Here is an 18395-nt window from a genome sequence, read left to right on the forward strand (position 1 = left end):
ACATCACACAATTATGCAGAATTCCCCTATTTTCATGTCTTTTATACCCAGGTTGACAAAGCAGAGACCAGACTTACTCAAGAATGACTATTCATTACAAAATAAAACAGTTTAGCTTCAGGTAAACAATCAGCACGTTACCTTTGGGTAAAGCTAACCCACCCTTAGACTAAGGCTGTCCTGGATGAAGGACAGGACTGGAAAGCAGTCAGCAGTCCCTAATCAGTTTTCTCAAATGATTCTTGAGCTGATCAGACCACTTTATTTTTCTTCTCCAGATTCTTTCACAGGTTTGTGGGAGACAGGCTGACTGTTTCACACTTAACTCAGCCAGTGACTTTCATAAATCACAGCTTACAGTAACTGAAGGGAGGGAGCAGATTCTCTTTTGGCTTTAGCTTTTCAAACAAGCCTTGGTGAATTTTTAGTGCACCTTGAAGGTGATACACTTGCTGCTGAGCAGTGGTGGATGGATTGAATGATGTGCCAATCAAGCAGGTTGTATGATACTATCCAGGACAAAGCTTTAGTACTGTTCGAGCTGTACTCCTATGGGAGAGGAGTTCTATCACAACAGTGACTTGGAGGGGATCTTCCAGGTGGTGATGCCTTTGTATCTGTTGTCCTTTTACATTGAAGTGGTGGTGGTGGTTTGGAAGGTGCTGTCTGAAAATCTTTGAATTTCTGCAGTGCATCATATATAGCACACTAGTGTTGGAAGAAGTGGATGTGATGCCAAATGGACAGGTGTCTTGGAGGCTGTCAAGTTGGTTTGTTGGGGCTGAACTCATCCAGGCAAGTGGGGAGTATTCAGTACACTCCTGACTGGAGCCCTGTAGAAGGGACAGGTGGAGAGTTAAACACTGCTGTATCACTCATCTGTTCCTCTTGTAGAGTGTGTTGGAGGCTAGTCCAGTTGATATTTAGACATAAATCACTAGGAGGCTGATAGTGAGGGGTTCAATGATGGTGACGCCATTAAAAGTCAAGGAGTGGTGGTTAGATTGCATCTTTTTAATGATCTAGCCAGCATTAGTGGGGTACAAGTGTTACTTACCACTGTCAGCCCAAGCTGAATATTGTCCAGATCATATTTGAAAATGGACTGTTTCAATATCGGAGTTACAAATAGTACTGAATATTGTGCAATTAGCAAACCACCCCACTTAAGGCCTTTTGGTGAACTAGCTGAAGATGGTTGGGCCTAGGACACTTCCCTGAGGAACTCAGAACATAGAAAAGTACAGGCCCTGTGGCCCACAATGTTGTGCTGAGGATTAATCCTAATGTAAAATAACGTAACCTACACCCCCCTCAATTCACATGCTGTGAATGTTCAGCAGTCACTTAAATGTCCCTAATGACTGCTTCCACCACTAACACTGGCAACGCATTCCATGCAATCACAACTCTAAAGAACTTACCTCCGACATCCCCTCTATACCTTTCTCATAATATATCTTAATTAGGACCCTTGTGCTAGTCAATCCTGCCCTGGGGAAAGGATCTGGCTAATGACCATTTCATGCCTCACTACCTTGTATACCTCAATCAGGTCACTTCTTCCTTCTCTCCAGAGAGAAAAGTCCAAGCTTAGTCAACCCCTCTTTATAAGGCAAGCCCTCCAGTCCAGGCAGCACCTTGGTAAATCATCTTTACACATCTCTCCAAAGCCTCAATCTTTCCTGTAGTAGGGAGACCAGAACAGGACAATATTCCAAGTGTGGTCTCACCAGAGACTTGTAGAGCTGTAGCAAAACCCCTCAGCTCTTTGAGGGTAACTTGCGCATGATTCCAGCCACCCAAAAGCTTATCCCCAGTACCCATAGGCTCGTTTTGCTAGAGCTCCTTTACTCAGTAGTAGAATGCTTTGCCTGCAATAGTAGTAGATTTGCCAAGTACATTTAAGTCGTCAGTAGACAAGTATATGGACGTACATGGAATAGTGTAGGCTTCAGATTGGTATGACATGTTAGCACAACATCAAGAGCCAACAGGCCTGTACTGCACTGTAATCTTCTACGTTCTAGGTCCTTGATGCCACACCGTCAAGTACAGCCTTTATGTCAAGGGCTATCACTCACCTCGAATTCAGCTCATTTGCCCATGTTCTAACCAAGGCTGTAATGAGGTCAGAAGCGGAGTGGCCCTGGTGGAACCCAAACTGGGTGTCACTGAGCAGGTACTGCTTGATAGCACTGCTGATGATATCTTCAATCACTTTACTGATGATCGACAGTAGACTGATGGGGCAGCAATTGTCTGGGTTGGATTTTGTCCTCTAGGTACAGGATATATCTGGGCAATTTTACATTTACATCTACCAGGCAGTGTTTTAACTATACTGAAACGGCTTGGCTGGGGAAACAACAAATTTAGTCTTTAGTAGTATTGCTGGAATGTTATCACAGCCCATAGCTGCTGCAGTATCCAGTGTTTCCAACTGTTTAACATCACTGCACATGATATCACTTGCTTACTCTACCTTCAGTATTTCCAGAAGCAGCACTGTCACTCCAGCTTCAGTTAAGTAAACACAGACTCAACATTTTACACAATTTGAACAAATTGTTTTGCTCAAGAACCTTACGTTTTCTTTGTTTTCTTCAGTAGAGGGGATACCACTTCCTTCATGAAATACTTCTGAATCCAGAGAATTGGACTGGCTTGACTTCAATGCAGGACTTGATCCTAGAAGCCTCATCTAGAAATCAGAAAGCAAATGGCTTAGCACATTATAGCATTTCAGCATATTGTGTATATATGACAATCATTTCTACAGTAGATGCAGATCACAATCTCATGTCAGAGCACCTAGAATGATGGCAGTCAATTACAATGCATAAAGATATCATTGCTGTCTATAGCATTTAGGTTATTTAAGAATTATGGATGTGGTCAGCGCAGCTAAGATAAGCCATTCATTGAAAAATGCTCAGAATAGGCAGGGAAAGCAGTGAAAGAGAAGGTTGCCAAAGTTTAGGGTACTCTGCTTAAATACACTTGCTTTGCAAAAAGATAAAAGTGATCTGAAAGGCAGAAGATACAATTAGAAAACAGGTTATCCACTTTGGTAGGAAGATCAAATGCACAGTATTTCCTAAATAGAAAGATGTACAAGTGGACAAAGGTCTCCTTGTCAATAAATCCATGAAGGCTAACATGGAAGTTTCACAAACCACTCAGAAGGCTAATGGAATGTAACATTTCTTACAAGAGGATTTGAACCAAGGAGCGCTGCATCTTAAACCTTAGTTGAACTGGATGGAGCTCGGTAAGGCTATACCTGAACTGCTCTATGCAGTTTTGATCTCTTATCTCAGGAAAGATATTGCCAGAGGGAGTGCAAAGCTTTACTAGACTACGATCATGAAGGGAGAGACTGGGCAAACTAGGCCTGCATTCTCACTAAGACATGTGACTGCACTGAAATTTACAAAACACTAAAAAGGGAAAGAGGGTAGTAATGCACTTCCCTTGGTTGGAATGTAGAACAAAAGGGACAAAATAGAACTGGAATTCCTACAGTATGGAAACAGGCCCTTCAACCCAGCAAGTCCACACTGACCCTCTGAACAGGGACACACCCAGACCCATTCCCCTTTAGGGCAAGTGAGAACTGCAGATTAGAGTGGTGCTGGAAAAGCACAGGTAGGCAACATCCAAGGAGCAGGGAAAAAAAAGGACATTTCGGGCAAAAGCCTTCATCGGGTATGGGCTGATGGAAGGCTTTTGCCCAAAATGTTGATTTTCCTGCTCCTCGGATGTCCCCATTTCACTACATTTCCCCCAACTAATGCATCTAACCTGGAGGAGAAAGTGAGGTCTGCAGATGTTGGAGATCAGAGCTGAAAATGTGTTGCTGGAAAAGCGCAGCAGGTCAGGCAGCATCAGGAAGGGCTTATGCCCGAAACGTCGAATTTCCTGTTCCTTGGATGCTGCCTGACCTGCTGCGCTTTTCCAGCAACACTTTCAGCAATGCATCTAACCTACACATCCGAACACTGGACAATTTAGCATAGCCAATTCACCTAACCTGCACACCTTTGGATTGTGGAGGAAACCCATGCAGACATGGGGAGAATGTGCAAACTCCAGGGTTTGGAGAGGTGGGAATTGAACCAGAGTTCCTGGCACTGAGGCAGCAGTGCTAATCACTGAGCCATCATGCCACAAAGGGGGATGCCACTTAGAGATGCAGAATAGTGTTTAAATTTAGGCTGCAAACTTAATTCTTTACAACAAAGGGGTGTGGAGGCTCCGTCTGAGTAGGTTTAAAGATCGAGTCCGTACAGATAATCAGGAATGAGGATGGGTTTACAAAAGAGCATTCAAGATGTTTGATCAGCCAGGGTTGAATTGTGGGGTACACTAGCTGAATGACCTACTCCTGTTCCCATGCTTATGCCCACTTGTAATTGACCTCCGTTTAAGCTGGTTCAGATGGTAGTGAGTGTGCAAAGACAAGGCAATATTTTTCACTGAAAAAAGACACAAGTGTTTTTAAAGTCGCACAATTTTTGTTCCTCGGAATCAAATTTCAATTCAATTGTTACAGAATTCAAGCTAGTCTCCACATACTTAGCTAGATCTGTGGATTATCAGTCCCACTAACATTTGTGTTGCTGCTGTTGTTCATACTTTGTGGTGCTAGTATTTCTATGTAGGAACAAACCAAATGAATTAGGTAAAAACAAGGACTGCAGATGCTGGAAACCAGAATCTAAATTAGAGTGGTGCTGGACCTGCTGTGCTTTTCCAGCACCACTCTAATCCACAAACTAAATGAATTCATGGCTGGTGAAATGGTGCAGGTGATGAGGGGAAAGGGTTAACATTGAGGCATCAGGATCAAATTAGGGGAACAGAATTTGTACAGCTAGATTGTTTACACAGCAGGTCCAGGACTAATGCCTAAGGTTTTCTAGTACCTCTAGAAGGCCTTAACCTAGAATCAGTTGATAAATGAGACAAATCCACTAGTGGGAATAAATTTAAAGTTGTCCACATCAGCATGAACAGGACATTTTAAAATGATAGATTGGAAAAATGTTGATGTACAAAGGAAATCTGGATGCCTTTCAGACTAGTCACAGAAAGCAAGCATGCAGACTGAGTTTTCACTGGACTACCAAACTAGAAACAAGTGTTCTGGGGGATTGGGTTCAAATGGCAGACGGTGAAATTTAAATTAAAAAAAAACTTGGAATAAAACTAGATATCGTCAAACATGCAACTCAATTCTAATAAAAACCTCAGCTCAATGTCCTTTAGAGAAGGAAATCAGCTATTCCTAGCAGCTCCATTTTTGTGCAATCTAGATCTACAGCAATGTGGCCTGCCTTCACTGTCCTCAACACCAGCCATAATGACCATGTTGCATGAATAAAAACAATTAGAGGCAAATGGTACGTTAGTCTTCACAAGACATTTGAGTACAGGAACAAAGTAGTCTTACTGCAATTGCATAGGGCTTCAAGACTACATCTGGACTACACAGTGCATAGTTTGATCCCCTTACCCAATGACAGGCATTGTCAGAGTGTACTGCAAAAGGTTCACAAGACTGATTTGAGGGGCAAGGAGAGATCAGATCAACTGGACTTTCATTAACTGGAGATTGAGAATGATAGATTTTATTTAATGAGATTTCCTGAGTGCTGCTCAAGTAGATAGAGGAGTGACATCCCCCAGCTAAGAAGCCAGAGCATGAGTTATGGCGTCACAATACGTAAACCATTTCAGTCAGATTAGAAGAAATGTCTTCAAAAAGGTGATAAACTGGTGTTTTTTTCTATGAACATATTCAGCAATAGATTTCTAGAGATATGCTGAATTGAATGGACTTGATTGACAAACAGCATACTCTGGCACCCAACGGTTTCTAAGCCAATTAAAATTGATAAAGACACCACACAAAGTTGCATTGATTTCAAGTCTGGTCAGATTATTTGTCTAGAATGAATTTCAAGGAAGTGTACATAGGCATCTGGTGATTACATCAACTGTGACAATTCTGATTAGCAGCTGCACATTGATGCACCAAGATAAATCACATTTCCAGAGACTATGCTCTTTCAGTGTTCATCTGCGCACTGTACATACAGACAAACTGGAAGTCTTTTATAAAGCCACCAGGAAATTCTTCTGATCCACATCGATGAATCACAGGATTTCTCACCTGTCAAATGGAGCATCCTTCACGAAATAGGAAAATTCAGATCAACAGAATACCACCGGAACAGACTCTGGCTTACCATGACTGTGCTAATGGAAATTGAAGAAACCTGAACACCAGTTACTACAAGTTCAGATTAGTTTAGAATGGCAGCATGCTTGGTACTGATTTCTGTCACTAGTGTGTGACATCTTGCCCCTACTCCAACTGTACACTAGTTGGGGAGATGCCACAGTGGACCCCTGCCACTTCTAGCGGTCATGCATCTGAACAGGTTTCTAAAACCTCCTGCTTATTCCAATTGCCACTACATCCCATCCATGTGATCGGATAGGAGCTGCAATTGGACATTTCCTTTAGATACAGGAAGACGTTCAAACTTATTGCGCACATTTCACGAGAAGCATAATATTCTGCTGCCATTTTTACCCTCTAGCAACTAGTTAATCCCTTGTGTTACATTTTAAGGAATAATAAATATACTATTCTGTAAACAAAGGTGCCACTATCGCTAGCTTATATTCCACTACTAAAACCTAATGCATATGAAAAGGCTAATGTTTTGACTGGTAACCTTCATTGGTTGCCACCACAGCTTATGTAGCAGGTTTTAAAAATATCAACTTGCAACAGGAATGGTTCCTAAAATTGAGTTTAAAATGTCAAGTTCCATGGTGTATAATACCAGTATCCAGTGAAAGAACTCACCGGAAGGGAGTTTATTCTTCTTATGGGGATTTTTCTGAAAAAAAAAGCATAGAAAGATTGTTAACACCCTAAAAAGGACTTCAGTATTTAACCCCTTTGCAAGAACTCCAGTCTAAAACATATACAATGGTCAACCCCAACCACATCAGGTCTCAACTTTCCACAAACAAGGTAGTTTAAAAAAAATCATGCTTGGTTACGATGCTGAATAGTAACAAAATATCAACTTGAGTTCATCTTTAATCAAATGATGGATGTACTGGCCTGATGAGTAGAGTGCACCAAGAAGCAGAGCTACAATAGAGCTATTTTCCTGGACCCTTTAAAGCCAACACTATTAACAGGTTCGTTCCAGTCAGTCAAGATCACAGCAATGAGGGAAGAGGTGAAAACTACAAATTTATTAAAGAATGGTGACTCACTGCCACCATTACCATAAGAATGCATCCCAGTTATTTATCAATTCTAATGGAATGTGCAGAGATAGATATGTAATCACTGTCACCCCTGAAATGGAGAATAAAGTACTTAAAACACAAAACAGTCCTGCAGATTTGTTAACAGTCAGTTTAGCTTGGTGGGTGGCGGTGGGGTGATGGGAAGGAAAAGAGGAATAAGGAGGAGTTGCTGTGTGCAAGAGTAAACCATGTCAGGAAAAACTAGGAAACAGAATTCAAGACTGTCAAATAATCCCGCTTCACCACTAAAAGAACAGCTGCAAATTTTTTTTTAAAATCATGTCAGCAACCTCACCAGATGACCTCAATGCCATTTCACAATGTATATTAACTATGCGGAGTGCTAAAAAAGGATACTTCAGGCCGCAGGGTTACTTACTTAGTGTTCACTTTTCCAGATTCTAATATTGCCTTTTCAAACCTATAAGAAAGTAATAAATGTATCAACTCTAGTATAAACTACCAAATCAGAAAGCAGCTTTTAAAGAGGCATGACAAAACTAGAGGTTAATGAATTAGCCAGAACTTGGGTTTAAGTTTGTACCAAGAATAAACAAAATGAGGTGAGGTTCTGTTATCTCAAAACCACAGTTTTTCATGTAACATAGGTTAAAAAACATTATTGGAAAACTGAAAGCACATTCACCATTTCAAAACCTTGTTTCAATATTGGTAGATAGCACTATATTCACCATGGTTAAACTCATGACATCTTTAATACTTAGTGGCTTCACATCTGTCCATTAGTAGCAGTGAACTTAAGTGTGATGAATATAGGCATTCTACAACGTGTACGAAGACTCCAAGCACCCTCAGCTCAGTTGAATGGGGCAAGATTTGCATTAGCATATTCACAGGATGGCCTTTTGGACTCACTGCTTGCCACCTGTATGCAAATGAATCCCTTTTGTCTCAGACCGAGATTAGCCTCAGTCGCCATATGCCATCCAAAGGAGTTCTAAAGGGCTGACCCCACAGCTGACCGCATTTAATCAGTGCCACAGTCAGGAAGACACAAGTGTGGCGTAACAAAGACAGCACAACAGAATTAGTCAAGCAGAAGAGACAGGCTATTTCCTTTCAGCATGTGCTACTAACCATGTACAGCTGTCTAAGACAGCAACAGATGGGACTATGCATGCACCAACCCTACAATTAAATGAAAGTCTTTTGGAAGAGTTTATTGCAGTAGCATGCAGATAGCAATGAGAGAATGATTTTGACCTCTTTTTAAAAGTTAATAAATAGCTCACTAAAATGGAAATTCTAATGCTGCTTTTATAAGTTTGCCTGTACTCAGTGCAAAGTGTTAAACACAATTAGATAATAACCTATAGCCATTGAACTGTAAAGTCGGCAAGTCAGCTTTCAAAAATTGTTGCTGCAACTGAAGGAAATGGTTAGTGAGCCAATATCCTTAAATAGCAAACAGGATCTTAAAGATGAGCAGCAACAGCAAGCTTAAAATGAAACAAATGCAATCAATGGCCAAAACATCTGTATAAAAATAAGTACTGAACTGAGGAGACTGAGCACAGAATAAGACATAAGCTTGCAGGTATTGAAGCAGCATCGGAGGCAGATGAGAAACAAAAGCTAGTATTGCCTGGCTCGAGTCTAATTGATTTGTGGGGAGATTTGCCAGTGAGTCAAACAGTCTGGCCTTGTTAATTAAAAGATGCAAATAAAACTGCTGCTGGAAGTCAAACCCAGATGACTAGCAAGTGCACCAATGAATAGTTACAACTTCACCAGCATGCAACTGACCTTTTTATACAGTGAAAAAGCAACAGGCTCCACAGCAAACAGCTCCATTGAAAACAATGTTAGGAAAGGTCATCACTAATAAACAGTTGGAGATTGATTCCATACAAAGTCAAACTACTTCTGTAGTACTGTACAACCCTGACAGAGGCAATAGAACCCTGGGGTGAGAGGTACAAAAGCAAGTGACAACAACATGGCTACTATTGCATGAGCAATAAAGAGCAATGATTTTTAAAGAGTTGATCACTTTCATTTCATGAAATGAAGGTTGTTTAAATCTCCAGGCTGATAGTAATTTCTACGAGAATCAAAAACTTCAAGACGCAATGTTAAGTGTTTATTCTCATTGGCTGGTACTAACAAATATTACAATATTGGAGATGATTTTCAGATATTTCAGTTGAGGGGAAACAAGACTTCAGTTTAGAAATTAAAAATATGATAAGTGTGCTTACAATTGAGCAAGGATGGGACAGGATAAGTAGAAAATTGAGAACCAAAGGGATTTTAATGAAACATTTTAGCACAGCAAGACTGTAGAATTCACTGAGTTGGATATAGGTTGCAGTTAAATGTTCAGTAAAGAGCAGATGAAGTGGGGAATCCAATCTGATCGTTTATTGAGCCTACTTATTCACATGGTGAGTTAGCATTAACAAGCACTGGTTGAGTAGGGCAGTTAAAAAAAAACTTATTCTCCATAACTGGCTGAATTTCTCAATAATATTACTGCAACCATACAGTTTTAAGCCTTTTAAAATTTAAAAGACATTGCATGCAATAAGGACTGAAGATTGTCAATGCTCTTTGGCTTCTTCCCATTAGTTTTTTTTAAAACATCTGACATGTTTAACCTGACAAATCAGATTATTAACAGGAGGTAACATCTATTTGGTGATAATGGATTTGAAATAAACACAAACCAGACAGTAAAGAAATAAGAGCACAAGGCCCAGGCTACATTCTGAAAAATTTCATTTCTGCCCTCAGTTGACCTGAATGCTTATACTTAATTCTTCAAATTTTATGCAGAGGAAATGTTGCTGCTCCACATGTTTTAGAAATGGGGACACCTTGCCTCCGCATCTTTAGTCAGTTATCCATGCTCACAGAACAGGGGGTGCCAATTTAAGAGAGAAGGAATTTCCTGAGGGTTGAGTCCCTTTGGAATTCTTTGCCAGAGCTTTGGGGCAGAACACTTGTGTATTCTCAAGGTCAAGATGAATAGATTGGTGGAGATACAAGGGCCACTGGGAAGAGAGGCCTGTGAACGTGAGGAATGTTAGCAGAGGCATAATCCACTCAAGTTGAAGGCTACTCCTATTTCTTCGTTTATTTGATATGCAAACTATTAAAAAGCTAGAATCCTTGACCTTGATGACATTACAGATCCTAGGGATAATTGATTTTCAGTAGAGTTCAGTCACTCTTGAGCAAGGATATAGGGCTGAACTGCTTGGAACAAAGATACTACCACTAAATCCAGAGCACAGAAACTTCACACTGAAGTTCATTCACATATCCAGAGCCAACTAGTTATCCAAGGCCAATGTACACTCAGTACAAGCAGAAGTCATAGGCACTGTACAATTGCCTTTAAGAATTATTCAGAACCTAAACAGCAGGAACGACATTCGAAGTTAAAAAACACCAAAACACAATTAACATTTAAGCTAATTAAAACTTCCATCCTGATTGAAGGTATACACAATGGGGCTGATTAGAAACCAAAAACAGGAAGACAGAACATGGCCAAAATGGACGCTGTTAGGTAGTACAAGGTGCACAACTGGACGTAGCTAGAAAAGAATACCTTCACTTTAGACCCATTCATTGCACAACAACCCTCTACTGCAAACATTTGTTCATGAGGCAAGAATATGGTGCTCAACTGGATGTACTGCAACAGAAATATACAACTTTTCATGAAAAATTCTATCCACATGCACTAGCAAGGCACCTCGAAACAACATTTGGAACTGGAGGATAAAATAAGTGAAACAAGAGTCACCATTTTGAAACTGAAACAATGCTTACTTAGAGCAATATCAGCCATTTCCCATCATACAAACCACAACTTGATTTAGAGATGCCAGTGTTGCACTGGGGTGTACAAAGTTGAGGTGATTTTTAACAACTTGGAAGGAAGACTGGAGATAAAATTTAAAATAGTGGAAATATTGCTAATGCAGCAAAGATGAAGATTGAATCACAAATGTCAAAACTCATGAAAGTTTTGCTGGTGAGGGGTGCAGGTAACTAAGGATAATATGGGACAAAAACAGCAAATTAAAAGAACTTCTCAGAAGGTACAAGCACAGGCATCCCAGACAGTTTCATGTATTGTGAAGTGCTACTTGCAGAAACTGTTCTGTTAGGAGTAGAAGAGCACGTAATTAGTATTAGCAAGCCCGGGAATCTGGAAATAGGTGTCAGCAAGTCTGATGAATGGGGAAAGCCACACAAATAGCTGAAGAATCAGTAAATTTAAGTAGAAATTGAATTTTACATGTAGCCAGAGTGAAAGCAACAAAAATGTTCTGGTCACCTCAATTTGCAAAATGCAAGCCATTGGTATACACATACCTTTTTAAACACAGAAACAGGTTCAGTAGCAACTAGTACAAAATTTTCATTGGTTGCCAAGCATTTTTAGTTAATACTTTGCCTAATAATCATCATCCAAGCTTAACCAAGGGGAGTGGAAACTTACGTTTCATTGATTGCCTTTTCATCCATTGGACTTGGGGAATCCATACAAAGCCCTAGTAAAACAATTAGGACAATTTAATCAGTTACTTGTCTCTTAATACAAAGTAAAAATAGGACTAGGCTATCAGGCTCTCAAGCCTACTCCACCATTCAATTCCAGTTTTGGCTGAACTTCACTTGCCTTGCTAATGGCTTGAATTCAACATAAAGACAGGTCTGAATACTCAATGACATGGCACCAGCATAGTTCTGGGGCTAGAAAATTCTAAACATTCTCAATCCTGAGTAAAACAAATCCTCATGAAAATCTTAGTGAGGAACCACAAACTGTAAAAGATGGATGCCCGGCTTCAAGAACTCTAGCCAAGAGATCATTCTGTACAGTGGCCTTCAGCCCAATTTTAGATGTTTCAACACATCAGCTTCTGTATTAAAAGATTAGAGATTTTACAGCACATCTACTGGTCAAGCAATCCCTCATTCCAGAAATCACTTTTTTGCACTACCTGTAAACCAAGTATCTCTTTGCATAAAGGCAGCTGACATCTAAAAAGTGCAAAGTAAATCCCAACTGAATATTGACTATACAAATGGAATAAAAATCAAGTTACTGTACAGTAATTGCAGTTCCTCTATTCATAGGAAGACAAGTTATGATCACCTCAAGCTCCTTGTACATCCAAAGACTACCTCTGAAGTGCTGGAGAGTTGAGGGCTGCTAGCAAGATGTCAGTGGAAGGACTCCAAGTAGTATCAAAACAGGCACAGTGACAGAGAAGTGAATCAAAGTGAATTTGAAAGCTGTGGTACACTTTGTTTGGTCCCAGGATAGCTTTTAATTTTACAGTTACTTGATAGATTGAAAGAAACCTTAAAATTGGAAAAACTGGTAGAACACAATAGCACAATGCAAGTAGTACTTGTTTGATCATTCTTGTAAAGATCATTCAGAAAAAAAAATGAACTAGTAACACAAGTCAAATTTAAATAAAACAATGTTTACCTTTATACTTTCCTTAAATGCATCTGCACTATTCAACTCAACTTCCTTTAACATGGAAGTTGGTATCAAATTAAATTAATTTGATAAAATATAGATGAAGACAATAAGTGCAGGAGTAGGCCATTCTGCCCTTCGAGCCTGCACCACCATTCAATATGATCGTGGCTGATTAAGGATGATCAGTATAGTGTTCCTGCCTTATCTCCACAACCCTTGAGCACTCTATCCAACTCTTTCTTAAATGAATCCAGAGACTGGGCCTCCACTGTCCTCTGGGGAAGAGCATTCCACACAGCCACCACTCTGGGTGAAGAAATTTCTCATCTGTCCTAAATGGTCTACCCTGTATTTTTAAGCTGTGTCCTCTGGTTCGGTACACTTCTTTCTTGATGTAAACCATTTTATACTGCAGCAGTCAAGCAGCAATTAGTGCACACAAAACATGTGAAAAAGGCAAAGGCATTTATACGTAAATCATGTTGACTTTTCCAGTTGCATGTGTGGAACATGGGGTACAATCCGATAGCATCAGCAACAAGCAGCCAGGAATCGACTTTTGCATTTCCAAGCCTAAACTTGCGCTTTTACTAACAATGGAAATATCACCCCAAAGTAGTGCAGAATGGTTTGTCCATGTAAAATGGAAGATTGTTTGTCCAGAGATCAATACACTTTTCAGGCCACTCAGGATTCTGCCTTGATCTGGAGTTAAGGTGGTAAACTGGAGCAGTCTGTGCCACTCAGGCAGGCTAACAGTTATTAACAACTCTACCTTGGGTGTGGCAAAAGATAGCATTCAGTGAACAAGCAGGAAACCACAAGTTGGCAGCCAACCATTGAAATCTACAAATACTTGTAAAACAACAAGGACAAACTTGCATATTACAAAACTAGTTTCAAACAAAATGCTGAGACCAGTAGATCAGTCAGCCACACCAAGAAATTGCTTTTAACTTGAAAAAAGTGAATGTTTCACTTGTTAACCGCAAAATTTGAAATAGTAACCTTTGTTCTCAGTCCCACTCAGCCCTGAGTCAGATGACTTTGAACTTGATGGGCATTTCAACACCAGTTACCAGTACACTTCCCCCATCCCTTAATTCCTTGCAAGTTTATGAATTTATCAATCTCTGCCTTGAAGACATTTAACGTCCCGGCTTCCACTGTGCTCATTGGCAATGAATTCCACAGGCCCAACACACTCTGGCTAAAGACAGGTCTCATTTCCATTCTAAATTGACCCCCTCTAACTTGAAGACTGTGCCCACAACTTCTAGCATCCCCACCTGACAAAATTTCCCAGCATCCACCCTTTCTAAGCCATGCACTACCTTGTAAGTTTTGATTAGACCTCCCTGCAACTTGCTAAACTCTAATGAATACAATCCTCGGATCTCAGCCATTCATCGTATGTTAGGCTTACCATTCCAGGGATCATCCGTGAGATTCACCGCTTGAAACGCTCAAGTGCCAGTATGTCCTTCCTGTGGAGTGGGGCACAAAACTGGGCACATTATAGATTGACCCTAACCAGAACTTTATAAAGTTTCAGTAGCACATCGCTGCTTTCACTTCCAACCCACTAGATAAATGACAAAGTTACATTTGCTTTCTTAACCACGGACTCAACCTGCAAGTCAACCTTTAGAGAATCTGGACTAGCACTCCCAGATCCCTTTGTACTTTGGCTTTAGGAATTTTCTCACTGTTTAGAAAATAGTTCATGCCAGTATTCATTTTTCCAAAGTTCAAGACCTCACTTGCTCACATTGGTCCGAGAAATGCCTGGAATGCATTCTCCTAAACGGTCTAAAGCTCCCACCACCTCAGAACAATCTGCCTGTCGACCTAACTTCATATCAGCAAACTTCACCAGAATGCCCCACTCTCTTCGCCCGGATCATTTATAACAACTGCGACCCCAACACTGAACCCTGCAGAACACCACTTGTCACCAGCTATCATTCCAAAAAAGAACCTTTTATCCCAACTCTCTGCCTTCTGACAGGCAGCCAATCCTCATACCATGCCAGTAGCTCACCTCAAACACCATGGGCTTCACCTTACTAAGCATATTCCTGTGAGGCACCTTATCAAAAGGCCTTTTGGAAGTCTAGGTAGAGTCTAAGTCAAAGTTTGAGAAAAGCCTAGTAACTAAGATAAGTAAACATTCCTAGCAGTCTGCAGAAGCTGGGTAGATTAATTGTATTTGCTTTTGTGCTAAAGTTACATCGTCAATGAACTCCTGTTTGAATTATAAACTTGGTGCCTGATAGCTGTTACTCAATCTGGTTAGGAACAATTGAACATCACTGAATATTTTAATTTCAATATTGCCATATCCAGTGTTATGGAATGTGATGAGATTTGTGCCAGTTTAGGCAATGGCAAACATTCAAGGACTGTTAAGACTTTTTCCCTGAAAACAGTCAAGCAGAGTAGACAAACTTGGATGGTTTTCATTGCAGCCATTGGAGACTGAGGACCAACCTGATACAAGTTTACAAAATTAGGAGGAGCATGGATAGATCAGTTTCTCCTCCCCAGGGTGAAAACGTCAAATACTCAAGGGATAAGGTACAGAAATTAAGAGGTGTGAGGCACAAGGTTTTCTTGAAAAAGAATGGTAAGATGCCTAGAACGTGCTGCCAAGGAAGATGGCAGAAGCAAATGATAGCAACATTTAGAGGATTTAGTCAGAATATGAACAGGTGAGGGAAGAGATGCATACAAACCACATAGAAGCAGATAAGATTAGTTTAAAATGACCTCAGTTGATACAGACAGTGGACCAAGAGCCTATTCCGGTGCTGTATTGCTCTAAGTACTACTTTAGGCACACTGCCAGCTAAGTGGAGTGTATTTCTCCCTAACTTGTGCACACAATACTAGAATTGGAACGGGGGGGGAAAGAGAAAGAGAGAGAAGGAAGAAAGAGGGGATTGCCATGGAGAAAACAGAAACATTCTCAGCTCCTATTGAGTACCAACCTGCATCAGAATCGGATGAGAGTGTCTTGAGTAAGACGGCCCCACTCGGCCTGCGTTTCGGTGTATCACAATTACTGAAAAAAAAGAGGGACAAAGAAAGAGTCTTGAAATTTCCATGCACAAGCCATGTGGGGGTTGGAAACACTCCAAATAAGGTGGTGGGGTGGGGAGGTGCAAACAAAAGGGACCAGCCACACAAATTACCACCCCACTTAAAACATTGCACAAATAATACAAAACGTTGTGCATTCTGACTTTTTTGCATAAACAGTGGTTAACCTCCAACCTCCTGCTTCTGCACAGAATGCAATGCTTCCCAACATAGTAGCATCAACCAGGCTGGAGCCAGGCACAGACTGGGGGGGGGGGAAAGAAACAGACACACAGAGAGGGGGGGGGGGGGTGAGAGCGAGACAGACAGACAGAGGGGGGAGTGAGGGGAGAGACAGAGACAGAGACAGACGGGGGGGGGGGGGGGGGTGAGAGGACAGACACAGAGACGGGGGGGGGGGGGGAAGGACAAACAGACAGACATACCGAGGTGGGGGTGAGAGGAGAGACAGACACAGAGGGAGAGACACAGAGTCCGCCACCCCTCGGTTTACCTGCCCAGGCCACTCAGGTTGACCATGTTGAGGGCCAGGTTGGTGACCGGCGACAGCACCGGGGGCTCGGACGAGAACAGGGCTTTACACGAGCGGCTTTTCTCCAGAGGGAGGGGGGCCAGCGGCTGCTGCCGGCCCGGGCTGCGGCCAGAGCCCGAGCTCCTACACGGCTGCCTGGGGGGACTGCTGACCCCACTCATGGCGACAGGGAGCGGAATAGACACTTTTAAAAAAAAAGGTGGCGGCGAGAGGGGCGTTTGAGGGGAAAGGAACGGGCCGGGGATTAAAAGCGGAGGGTGAGCGTTTAAAGCGGGAGCAGCAGGGACCGTTTCCTTCTCGTTGGCCCGCTCCCCGGCCCCAAGGCCTTCTCTTCAGTGTCTCATTGGCGGCGCCTGGCCCTCTCCTATCACTCCCCTCCCGCCCGGTCTATCCTGTTTAGCGGTTGCTGCCCTGTCCCATGGCGCCCCTGAAGGCCTCAGGCTCCAGCCGCCGCTCGCGCCACCGCCTTTATTTTCGAAAAATAACAACGCCCATAGGCCCCGCCTCCGGGCGGGCACGCACGCGGCGCCACGTGACAGCGAAGGCCAATCGTTCGCCCGCTCCGACTCAACGGGCGGGGTCTCAGCTCCAGCGGCGCCTCCCCCCCCCCCCACCGCGCGCTCGCCTTCCCCTGTCAATGAGAGAGATCAACCTCCCGCCACGCCTCCCCCCCGTGCGGGTCACGTGGCACCTGGGGACCGAACGCAGCGTTCTCCCTCCATCACAATGGGCGGGGACTAATCTCCAGCCACGCCCCACGTTCGTCGTCAGCCGCCGGGGAATGACCACGCCCCTTCCCGACAGGATCATGTGACTGAGAAGATCCACCACCTTGGGCAGGACTAGGTCAAAAAAAACTAACCAACACCAGGTTTATTTGAAATTGCAAGCTCTACGGAGCTCCGCTCGTTCCTCAGGCATGTTATGATGGGGAGGTACAAAACAGAATTTATAAGCAAAAAGTGAACTTTAAAACAGCTGGCCTTGTTCAACCCTTTAATCAATTAAGAGATAGAATGCTGAATAAAGTGCAAAATCCAGTTTCCTTTCAAGTCTCTATCCCTAGATAATTCAAGGTAAAGGAGATCATATCTCAGGTTAGACAATGCACTTTATGTCAAGATTAACATGATGCTGGAAAAGCACTGCAAGTCAGGCAGCATCAGAGGAGCAGGGAAATGGGTGTTTTGGACTGGAGCCCTTCCTCAGGAATGAGGCTGGGAGCCTCCGGGGTGAAGAGATAAATGGGAGGTGGGGTTGGGGAGAAGGTAGCTGAGAGTGTGATAGGTGGATGGTGGTGGGGTAAAGGTGATAGGTCAGAGAGGGAGGTGGAGTGGATAGGTGGGAAGGAAGATCATGAGGGCGGTGCTAAGCTGGAAGGTTGTAACTGGGGTAAGGTGGAAGGAGAGGAAATGAAGAAACTGGTGAAGTCCACATCGATGCCATGGGGTTGAAGGGTCCCGAGGCAGAAGATAAGGCGTTCCTCCTCCAGGTGTCGGGTGGTAAGAGAGTGATGATGGAGGAGGCCCAGGACCTGCATGTCCTTGGCAGAGTGGGAGGAGGAGTTGAAATGTTCGGCCACGGGGCGGTGGGGTTGGTTGGTGCTGATATCCTCTGAAGCGCTCTGCGAGTCGGCGTCCAGTCTCTCCTACCTCCATCTGCCTATTGCACTCTCGACTATCTTCCCCCAGCCCCACTCTCCTCCCATTTATGTCTCCACCCCCAAGGGTCCCAGCCTCATTCCAGATGAAGTGCTTTTGCCCGAAACATCAATTTTCCTGCTCCTCGGATGCTGTCTGACCTGCTGTGCTTTTCCAGCACCACGCTAACCTTGACTCTGATCTCCAGCATCTGCAGAAGTCACTTTTGCCTAATGTACATTTTGTGTGAGGTCCTACTTCGAATCTATGTTTCAAACTGAAGGGGTAGGGGTCC

General features: G+C 42.7%; 1 protein-coding gene across 1 annotated transcript in view; it reads right to left on the minus strand.

The window, feature by feature from the left end:
- cdc25b (cell division cycle 25B) overlaps positions 1–16952 on the minus strand; it is a 35685-nt gene extending 18733 nt beyond the window's left edge. The window contains exons 1-6 of the mRNA XM_060840225.1: positions 16422–16952; positions 15817–15890; positions 11825–11876; positions 7724–7765; positions 6887–6920; positions 2591–2704 (exon numbers count right to left, since the gene is read on the minus strand). Of these exons, the coding sequence (XP_060696208.1) occupies positions 2591–2704; positions 6887–6920; positions 7724–7765; positions 11825–11876; positions 15817–15890; positions 16422–16621 (516 nt within the window). The 5' untranslated portion in view covers positions 16622–16952. The remainder of the gene's footprint in view (positions 1–2590; positions 2705–6886; positions 6921–7723; positions 7766–11824; positions 11877–15816; positions 15891–16421) is intronic.
- Positions 16953–18395: the final 1443 nt, after the last annotated feature.

Source organism: Hemiscyllium ocellatum, chromosome 1, assembly GCF_020745735.1.
Source record: "Hemiscyllium ocellatum isolate sHemOce1 chromosome 1, sHemOce1.pat.X.cur, whole genome shotgun sequence".
Classification (NCBI taxonomy): domain Eukaryota; kingdom Metazoa; phylum Chordata; class Chondrichthyes; order Orectolobiformes; family Hemiscylliidae; genus Hemiscyllium; species Hemiscyllium ocellatum.